The sequence below is a fragment of the Macadamia integrifolia genome, chromosome 1 (assembly GCF_013358625.1).
Source record: "Macadamia integrifolia cultivar HAES 741 chromosome 1, SCU_Mint_v3, whole genome shotgun sequence".
Classification (NCBI taxonomy): domain Eukaryota; kingdom Viridiplantae; phylum Streptophyta; class Magnoliopsida; order Proteales; family Proteaceae; genus Macadamia; species Macadamia integrifolia.
Genome location: NC_056557.1, coordinates 21,918,055 through 21,929,485, shown reverse-complemented (window position 1 = coordinate 21,929,485; position 11,431 = coordinate 21,918,055). Strand labels below are relative to the sequence as shown.

General features: G+C 37.5%; 1 protein-coding gene across 1 annotated transcript in view; it reads right to left on the bottom strand.

The window, feature by feature from the left end:
* The window catches only part of LOC122081527 (probable cyclic nucleotide-gated ion channel 20, chloroplastic), a 118,982-nt gene that overhangs the window by 17,115 nt on the left and 90,436 nt on the right, over positions 1-11,431 (bottom strand). The window contains exons 7-8 of the mRNA XM_042648681.1: positions 7,431-7,700; positions 6,100-6,245 (exon numbers count right to left, since the gene is read on the bottom strand). Coding sequence (XP_042504615.1) covers positions 6,100-6,245; positions 7,431-7,700 — 416 coding nt within the window. The remainder of the gene's footprint in view (positions 1-6,099; positions 6,246-7,430; positions 7,701-11,431) is intronic.

Here is an 11,431-nt window from a genome sequence, read left to right as displayed (position 1 = left end):
GGGGGGGGGTCGGTGGAAATCTATAGGCAAGTTCATTTTTTATCCGGTAAAATAGTTTATTACTTCATTAGTTAAGCTTAGGTCAGAGAATAGAGACTTAAGAGAGTTAGAGGTAGGGTTTTGCGTCCTCTACTCCTCTCTATCATCCCTATCTCTTCAATGACTTGCACACTCTCAGCCGCCGCCACTGCTGCTGTTCAGCCTCCCGTGACCACATGAATGGATGAACCCCTCTTGGTAAACTAAGCACAATCTCCCTTTCTCTTTTCTCCTTAGGTCTCCTAGTTTATAAATTTGACTTTTGGTTCTAATTCACAGGAGGAAATTGTTGAGGAACCGAAGCAGATTGAGAATTCTACTCCTCTCTATCATCCCTCGGTTAACCCCAATTCTGCAACCACTTGCATACTCTCATTCACCACCGCCACTGCTTCTGTTCAACCTCTTGTGACCACATGAGCCCCTCTCTGTAAGCTAAGCGCAATCTTCCTTCACTTCTCTCTTTAAGTCTCCTGGTTTATAAATTTGTTTTTTTGGTTCTAATTCAAGGTAGGAAATTGTTAAGGAACTGAAGTAGATTGAGGCAAAACCTTCAATTTAGACTGTAATTCACACCTTCGATGTGCTTCCGGAAGACAGCTGGGCTATTTAATAGTTTTGCTGTTCTCCTGGTTTTGAGGTTACTAGATAGTATTGACTTATAACTCTTTCTTCCCTTACCCTACTTTTTATCATGCCTGAAATTATTTCCTTTTGTGGGTTTGCCTGAAATTGTTTCTTTTCCTCTGTTTACACAATTGTATGAGATCATTTTGTACAACATTTTTTGTTGGTAATATCAGGTTGCAGATTGGGGTTGGTGTGGTTCTGGTTTTATTTATCATGTATATTCTACTATATGGACTAGCTGATTGTTAACTCCTCTGTTTCTTCATGGGGATCTAAAGAAAATAATTTCACATTGAACCGTATAATGTTTAAAAGTGAACTATGTGGATCCATTAGGGGTTAGATTTCAGGTAGATTCTAGGAAATGGCTCCTAGCTAGTGAAACTTATTTGGATACAACCTTTGTTGATGTTTAAAAGTGAAAAAAAATGATTTTTTTTTTTACAGGCAGTTTTGGATGAAGCACTTCCTTAATCGTCTGTACGAGTTCTGTACTTTTTGTAGGTATGGAAACTGAAATACTTATTGATAACTGATTATATGATACTTTGTACTACACAAGCATAAAGACCAGGGTCTGGCTTTCAGCTGTACCTCAGAAAAATATTCTTAAGGTTGGATCCGTTATACTTCATTCCTTTACTGATAACAATGGAGTTTTTTTTTTCTTATCCTGTGTGGAATTGCTTGTCTAGTCCTGATCCATGATTATTGAACACTTTGGTATTTGATGGCCCTTCAATTCATGCATATGCTTTTGGTAATCTTCATTGAACATAGTATCAAATGTCAGTCCAAATTTTCTTTCAAATTGTCAATAAGTCTTGGGCGATTGTGAGATCAAATCCTTTATCAAATAACCATTGATAATGGTAATCAATCAACCTTACTAAATCCCAATGTGTAGGTTGGCCATATCCCAACTCAGCTTTAGTTAGGATAAGGCTGAGTTGTGTTGTTGTTGTTGTTGTTGCTAGAACTGTGTTGTCGGTGTATCATTAATGTAAAATGTCCTATCCCAATTGTTGTTGTTGAAGGCTGAGTTTACCAAGTGAAGCTTGCTGGTCATTTTTTCTTTTCTTTCATGGATCTTGGGTATCCCCCCATTGGCAAGTTAGAAGTGTCTCCATCATTTTTCCTACTAGTTTGCTGGATTAAGTGGAAGCTGACAGTTTGATTCATTTGTTTTACCCAAGTCTTAATGCAAAAACAGTGAAAAGGCATTGGTTGGGATTTGGAGCAACCATAATGGAGCTATTAAAATACAACTTGATTCTTATTGTTTCACTTTTGCACAGCCATTTGATATTCGAATGCTTTGATTGCAGGTGTTGATTTGGAAATGGGCTCATGTTGCCATTGTCATTGGAGTTATCGTCCTCTTTTGGGTTAGAAAGAAGATTAGTTGAGTTCAGTTGGTCAGGATCTGTGTAGTTATTGGAGGACCAAGTGTTTTTTTTTTTTTTTTTTTAAGACAAATCTACTCTCTATATCTGATGTCTTCTCAACATTTGAACCAAAAACAGATTTGGATTAAGCTCTTAAAGCTGGTTTTTGTTGTGATTCTATAATAAATTGTTTGAGCTGATCTCGGTATTTGTTGAGTGAGCATATGTGATGGCTTTCATTTAAGCACATGTGTTGGCGAGCAAAGAAGTCGTTATAATCAGATAATCAGATAATCAGATCGGATATTTGGTATCCGTTTATTAAAATAATCGGATCAGATAATATCCAATTACCGTTTAGATATACGAATTCGAATTCCACAGCATTTTATGTATCCGATCGGATAAACGGATCAAATTCGGATAGTATCCTATTCGAGCCGAATTCGATCCGTTTACATCCCTAAGTAGGGAGGTATACATAATTTGAGATTATAATGAATAAAAGGGTCTGGGAGTATATGGGCTTACCTGGATAACCAGGTTTTTTAACAAAATTATGTGCATGAGAAAGATGCCTGATGAATGGAGAAGTACTGTGATCCCAGTCTACAAAAATAAAGGGATATAAAGAGTTGCAATAACTATAGATGCATAAAGATGATGAATCATACTATGAAATTATGGGAGAAGGTCAATGAAGTCTGCATAAGAAGATAATATAGTGTCTCGAGGAACCAATTCAGTTTTATGCCTAGGAGATCCACGAGAGAAGTGATTTTCCTTATAAGGAAGCTCATGGAAAATCAAGAACCTACAAGAAGGGTCTTCATAGACATTGGAAAGGCCTACTATAGAGTCCCCAGAGAGCTAATATGGCATGCATTAGAGAAGAAAGGGGTATATAGTACGTATGTGGATATAATTAAAGGCATATATAAGGATGTGTTGACTAGTGTGAGATATGTGGGAGGTCAAAGTAGTGAGTTCCCAATTACCATTGGGTTACATCAAGGACCCGCTTTAAGTCTCTATTTGTTTATGTTTCTCATGGATGATTTAACCAAGAACATTCAAGGAGAGGTTCCGCGGTGTATGCTCTTTGCCGATGATACCATTTTAGTGGATAAGACGGTGGAAGGTATTAATGACAGGTTAAAATTATAGAGATCTACCTTGGAATCAAAAGATCTTAAGATGAGTTGAACAAAGACAGAGTATATGGTGTGTAACTTTGGTAGCTCAAGGACTAATACTGAAGTGGTGAAACTTGAGGAAAGAGAGATCTCACAAAGATACTATTTTAGATATTTGGTTCAACTATTACTAAAGCTGGTGAGATAAATGATGATGTCTCTCACAGAATTAAAGCAGGATGGATGAAATGGAGAGGTGCATCTGGAGTGTTATGTGATTGACATATACCTCTCAAGCTTAAAGGAAAGTTCTACAAGACTGTTGTAAGACTGGCTACGTTGTATGGGGCAGAATGTTGGGCTATCAAAAACTGTAACATAGATAAGGTAAGTGTAGCAGAGATGCGTATGTTGAGATGGATGTGCCGCAAAACTAGGAGAGATAGAGTGAGGAATGACAAAGTAAGAACCGAGTTGGAAGTGGCCCAGATTCAGGACAAGCCCCAAGAATGCCACTTAAGGTGGTATGGACATGTTAAAAGGAGGCTTGGGATGCTCCAGGATGAAGGAGTGAGCAAATCCAGTTGGAAGGTGCTAGAAGAGCCAGGGGCAATCCTAAAATGACCATTGATGAGTTGGTAAGAAAAGACATGCAAAAACCAGGGTTTTTAAGTATCGGTGCGTATCGTACCGTATCGGCCCTTACTGATACGATACACACCGATACGATACATAGAATTTTTAAAACCCTTTCATATCGATACGTATCCTACAATACGCACCGATACACCACTGATACTCACCGATATGTACCGATACTCTATGGAAAAAATAAAATCGAGTGAAATGTACATTTCGATATGTATTGGTATGTATCGGTCGATACATACCGATACGGTATGATACGTACTGATACGGTGCGCTACAGTCATATAATGGCCAAGTTGGGTCATTTCTCAGAAAAAACACGATTTTTTGATGGGGTTTTGTTCCAAAGTTGCTGCCAGCCATATTTCTCTCTAACTAAAGTGGAAATCCAGGTTGGGAATAAGGACTTTACATTTGTGGGACAACTAAAAACCTTGAATTCTTAGTGCGATACCCTCAATTTAGTGTTTATGCATAATACATGTTATCAATAGCTTTTTTTAACAAAATTTTTATGCAAAAGTGTATAAAAAATTGTTTCATATCCATTTATGTGCGTATCTTTAGCATATCTCCGATACGATACCTTCTGATACGTATCTTAATTTTGGCTGACCAATACGGCGACCGATACCGATACTTTAATCCTTGGCAGAAACTAGGTCTTGACCCTAGATGACATCAAACAGATCTGTTTGGAAGGCAAAGATCCATGTTGCCGACTGCGTTTAGGTGGGATGGCCCGGAGATGTTGCATTGCCTTGTTTCTTCTCTTTATCTTTTCCCTCTAATTTAATTTATCTTTTTCTATGATGGATCCATATGGCCTACCCCATTCAGTTGGGAAAATGCTGAGTTGTTGTTATTGTAATAAAAGAAAGGGTTTGCAAAACTGGTAAGTTGGAACAAGTTTGTTAAGGAGTTTAGCATTAAGTGGTGCTGCAAGGGTGTTTTAGTCAGATATTTTCTGTTGTGTTTATGTGTGAATGCACATAAACCAAGGTTGCTAATGCAATTTCCTTTGTTTTTGCTATGTCGCTACCCTATAGGGATATTCTCTTTTCTCCAAATTGGTAGTCCTTCTCTCCATTCTTTTCTTCTTCTCCTTCTCCACTGTCTTCTTCTTCTTCTATGCTGGTTATTATTATTGTTTTGCTTTTTTACATGGTATAAGAGCCTTAAAAGACATTCACTACTATCCTTCTTCTTGGTTTGAGACTTCTACCTAACTTAGCTGTCATGTTTATGAAAAGGACTAGTCAAATATACATTATTAACAGGAAGACATATAAGTACATGTAGTCATGGAAGGATGAAGCTATAAAGCTATTCACATATGCTTACTTACGTTTGTAACTGATTTATATGTTGGGTAGCATTAAAAAAAAAAGAAAAAAAGAAAAAAACTAATTTCCATATCAATCTTAGTGCGGCTTAAAATCTTTTACCAGTACATGAAAAGATATCAAATAAATCATACCTTTACCAGTACATGAAAACAGATCAAATCAATCATAAATCTGTATATGGGTGGGTAGTAATTATTAAATTTAAATGTATCCATGTTCTCACAGGTTTTGTATGACTTGTATCTAGAGCAGTGTGGCAGTAGTACTAGGTTGTCAATGCTGCATTGTTCCTAGCTAGAGCATTGAGGAAACAAATATTTGTAAACAGACATACAAAGGGCAAAGATCCAATATCCACATTTGACATTGACATTTGATAGATGGCTAATCCAAATGGCCCCATTCCTATTATAGTTGACACATTAGCACTCTACTGATTTAATGGCTTAAAATAGAAGAGAGAAACTTCACTAGATGGAGGAACCATATGGTCGAGATTGACCTTCAAATTAAGAAATTTAACAATTCAAAAATCCAAGGTATGGTCTATCTATCCAATGGTCAGTTGGATTATGTCAGCCCTCCACACAGCACAAACGAGTGAACACAAGCTCATCTCCAATGGGCTGCTACTCTGATTTATGTTGTTTTACTTGACTTTTTCTTCCTTTTTTTTCTTTTTTTTCTTGGGCACTATACCGTCTTTCGACTTTTGTTAGGGAAGGCTTCCCCTTATGACAAGGACCGTATGTAGTATGTACCCCTGAATAATAAGGATCTAGAATATCTTATTGACCAGCATTTCATTAACATGCTCTGTAGAAGGTTAACAAAAAAAAAAATGAAGACTTTGCAGAAGGCAAATGGGTAACAAAAAAATGAAGACAAGAAATAGGAAACTCATTTAACCTCTTTCCAAGAGCTTGGAGAAAGTTCTGCATATTTCCAATGAGTAAAGCAAACAGTAAGAGCCCAAGTCCGATGATGCCCATTGTGAAAAGAACTTCCCATACAAAATAACTAGGAACTTGATTTCCAGCCAACGTACTGAGTTGCTATGCAAGTTCACCATAAACAAACATAAAGTATTTAAGAGGCATGCCCTATAACTTATACGCATCGCTAAAAATTAAATTTGAATGGAAAAGCATGTAAAAGTTACAGTAGTATAAGTATGAATATCAATGTTTAGAGTGATTCAAATTTGTAATTCAAGATCCAAACAGCTTTTAAAATTGAAAACTCTGGTTTACATGGCACAGCATATTATAGAAAGTTGTATATACCCTGTCAAGCAGAAATTTTTAGGTAATTTATCATCTCTGCTTCTTCGCCTGGAGTTTATGGGGATGAAATTATTTTTAAAATATTGTCTTGAAAATTCAATGAAATTGTCAGTCTGTCGATATATAGCTTCTAATGTGAACATATTCTTTAGTGTTTTATGTGTCAATTCAGTTCAAGTTCTCTTTTACATGCAGTTTCGTAATACTGTTCTTTGTACTTGTGAAGAGAGAATAAAAAGCAGTGGCATGGAAGCAGGGAAAAAAATATATGAACTAACAAGTAAAATATTGCCACAATCCCACTTCAGATCGGGAAGCTGCCAGGTTAAGGTTCTAGATCTGGAGGTTGTGGGTCCAAATGCTACAGTAAATTGGTCCATCCTATATTAATAACAGAATAATTTGTACATTCATCAAAGCACCCAAGGAAAAGAAATACATATCTCTTACACCCTCCAGCTTTTTGATCATCAAAGCAAAATGATAGAAATGCCTGAACAGCATACCTTTGCTATTTTAATTTTCATTAGTACTTTTAACATTTATAAATAACTAAACTGCTGCCTATATTATTTCCACAGCTTGAAAATATGCTAATTGTTCAATCATGAAAAACTGAAAACAATCAATAAAAAAGCAATCAAAGAATAAAAACAACAATTACGCATCATATCGAAGCTCATGAACAACCAGACAAATCTATCCTTGTAGCTGATTGGACACAAATAGGTCAAGTTTCCTTACTAGGGCCATTGACACTGGAAAAAATACATGTCATGGATTCTTCCTACCTCATCAGAAGACTATCGTTTGTTTAAAATAATTACCAAGAAAAAATGAGCTACATAGAAACACATCTAGAGTGAAATAACAGGTGATGAGGACTGCATAAAAAAAATAAAATAAAATAAAAAAAGAAAGAAAGAAAGAAAGAAAGAAGGTGATGAGGAGTACCAGGAAACCCCAAAACAGAGAGTACACATATCTCGTAATAATGCTTGGTATTGTGGTTAGAGAAACAGTTTGGTTATAAATCCCATAACTGAAAGAACCATTACTACTAGTGTCGAAACAGGCAGTTGCATTTTCATTGTTCACCCAACTAGGCCATTCAGGTTGGCTCCTAAATTTTGCAATTTTCTCCCCATGTCCACAATCAATGAATTCGATGCAGGACTTCTGCTGAGAATCATTGCAGGCATCTTGAAGGCATTTGTTCACCCTCTGAAGAAAATGTGGAAGTAAATTAGCAACAGTAGTAAATAACCATCCACTGTCAATCTACAAGATCAACATGAAAAAATATGCATTGAGATACAAATTCATAAAACATACACCAAATGCATTGAGACACAAATGCATAAAACACAAACAGACATAAAGTTAAAAAGTCTCCATGATTTCATCATCCTGATAGGGACAGAAAATCATTATAACAGTGGTTTTATTTAATTTTTTCCCTTTGCACCAATATCATGGTGATTCTTCCCCGGTTATGTTGGTAGTTAGGTTGCTAATGGAGAGGGTAGCATTGTTTTCAGTGGAGGATTCGGTGGGGTTTTGGAAGGGGTGCCTCCCTTTAGGGAGCTTTGTGGGAGGAGAGAGTATCTCTCTTTTCTGTTTTTCCTTTTTTGGGTCTCCCTGCTTTACGGACCTCTTATTGTATTGCTTTTTATTTCTACCAATATTGATGAAATTATCTTTCATTATTGCTTATTCAAAAAATAATAAATAGCAGGTCAAGCCCACCACTCATTCCACTAGTTCTCTTCATCTAAATATGAACTATTGGATAAACTTCGGAAATAAATACATAAAACTCTAATCATCTAAAGTTCAACCAGAAGTTAGTCAGTGTTTGTACTGAAGAAAAGGTTTGATAGATATCTAAACAAAGCAGCTAGTTCCCATAGAAAACATGGACCCAATACTTTAGACTTGATTACACACTCAACTAGACCTTAAAAAAAAAAAAAAAAAAAAAACCAAACCTGCAACTTGGCTAAATTTTTAAACCCCATGGTCAGGCAGGATTTCTAAGGCAAACACAAGATCGAACGCGGAGTGATGGTTAGTATAGAATACAATTAGTAAAAAGAAATATAATTGTGTTAGTCCAGGCAAAGAACATCATAGAATATACGGGGCATTATGTGCCATACACAATAGGTCAAGTCGTCCTGACCTACAATGTATGTGATATTTTTCTTGCAAAATAGCAGTACATTATCCTCTGCAGTCTTTGGAAGATCAAATCAACGTAATAGCCTATAAAAGTTCTATATGCAGTATATACATGAAAGATAACAAGGAGAGAAGGGGATGAATAATTAGTAATGTTACAAGCTTTGTAATGACATGCACAAGGATGGGTTATCACTTATTCATTGCATGTGCAATGGAGGTTTGGAGGCAGCTGCTGTCAGCATTTGGAGTGAATTGGATTTCTCAGGTCTCTCCTTGTGGCTCTGTTTCACTGGGTAGGATTTCCTTTCAGGGGCAGGATGGGGACTATCTAGGAGATTGTTCCCACCACAATATTCTGCAGTATATAGAAGGATAAGGAAAGGCCTGGATTTTTTAAGCTTGGGAGGTATCAGCAGAGAGGATTGCAGAAAAGGCTATCAAGCAGGTGTTCTGTTGTTTCAGAGTTTAATACTGTGTTATTTGGTTCCAAACAACGTTATGCTGCTAATTGGTCCCCAGCAACCTTATGCTGCTACTTGTGGTTCACAGCAGCCTTTACTATTACTTGCTTTGCAGTAACTTATCTTTTACTGTTGTAATAATGGGTTTTAGGGAAAGTGTCAGATTCCAAATGGGTCCTTAGGTCCTTAAGGGGTTTAATGGTCCTTGTAATATTCTAGAACTTTCTCTCTGTTATTATAAATAAAGAGGACTGGTATCATATTTGAAAAAAGTCATTACCTCATCCAACATGGTATCAGAGCCTTTGGATCCAAAACCCTAAGGATTTCCTCTTTTCTCCATCTCTTTCTCCCTTTTTTTCTCTCCCAACTCCTCCCTCCATCTGCGCCTCCTTCCATCTCCCTTCTTCTGCTTTTCTCTCTGAGATAGTTCCTTAGACGACCAAGAGAGCCACTAGCCTCCATCTCCTTTCTTCCCTGGGCTCTCGGCTCTTAGACTCTCTTCTTCAATGATCTAAGAGACCCAGCTCCTTCCCATCGATTTTTTTTAGGGGTTTTACCCCTAAAATCGATTTTTTCTTACCATTCCCAACTCCTTCCCATCTGAGAGACCCTAAGCTTTTTCCCTACTTGAATGCTTTGATTATCTTGATGTTTGTTGTGATTGTTACTCCTTATCCTTGTAGTGGTATCTATTAGCCATTTCACCATCTCAGGACTCTGTTCTAGAGCTATCCCCAAAATTGATTTATCAGGGTTTTCACCCCTTATCGATTTTTTCTTGTCAAGGTATTATTTCCCTACTCGATGCTATGATCATCTTGAAGCTCCTTATCCTTGTATTGGTATCTACTAGCCACTTTACCACCTCAGGACTCTGTTCTAGAGTTATACCCAAAATCGATTTATCAGGGTTTTCACCCATTATTGATTTTTGAGTTTTTTTAAGCCTTGTTCCTACTTTTTGGTAGTTTTTTGTGATTCTTCTACCTCCGGCTGGTGCCTCTTCCATTAGCATAGCCTCGTTGAGTTGCAACCATGTCTACCAGCACTTCTGCTTCCACTGGTGGAGACATCTCAGATCTTCTCACCTTTCCTCCTTGTGCTATCAAGCTTGATGGCACAAACTACCTTATGTGGTTAAGCTCAATCTACATCTCCATCAAGTTCCGTGGCTATTATGGGTACCTCACTAGAACCTCAAAGTGTCGCGACCACTGATCCAGAGATTGACAAGTGGAATTGTGCCAATTATCTGGTTATGACTTTCCTTGCCAACTCCATGAAGCCACAACTTTCACATGGCTATCTCCTTTTTTTCTCTACGATGATATAGAAGTCTGTCCAGGATATCTATTCCCAGGCGGGGAATGATGCTCAGGTTTTCAAACTGTGCCAGAAGGTTGGTGACCTGAGGCAAAGAGAGCTCACACTGTCACAATACTACTATGAGTTGTGCACATTGTGGACTGATCCTGACTTCTGTGAGGAGTATACTCCTTCCACCCTTGCAGATGTCACCATTTTTCATAAATGAGAGGACAAGATTGGGTCTATGACTTTCTAGCAAGTTTAAGTGTGGAGTTTGATCAATTATGGTCCCAGGTTCTGAGCTATTTTCCCTTTCCTACCTTGGATCAAGCCTATGCTGTAATCCAACTTGAGGACAACTGTCGTACCACTATGCTTCCACAACCTATTGCCACTCCTATTGAGAGATCAACACTTGTCTCTGGCACTCAATCCCTCAGTGCAGCCCCACAGTCTGGTGGCTCCTTGATGAGCACATTTATGTGTGAAATCTAGGGTAGTAAAACATGCATTTTACATATTTAGAATGGAGCTACCTTGGGTTTTACTCTCTTTTTGCAGGTTTTATATTTTTAAGGCCTTAAGGACTATCGGGCGCTATATTTTCAATTTTACACGTAAAGAGGTCCTATTTCTTTTCATGGTTGCGAAGAGGACGAAATTCTGAGCAAGATGGACGTGTTCAATTAAAAGTACACATTCGTTTGGTCACCCGTACAAATGATTATTCTTTTCGGGCCAGAAAAAGAATAATGGATCAGAACTGAACTGAGATGCAGAACCAGCCCATTTGCAGTTGTCCCAGAGGTACAAGGAATATTTCAAATGCCAATAAGGATCGATGGACCACATCCTTAAGTGATTAAAGATTTGTTTTTGGTAACAACTACCTAGCGTAGTTGGTGAGCTATGGTGTACAAAATTCCCTTGCTCACCAAGAGGTCTCAAGTTCGAATCTTATGGTTGTTTTTTTTTAGAGAATTTTGTTGAAGATTT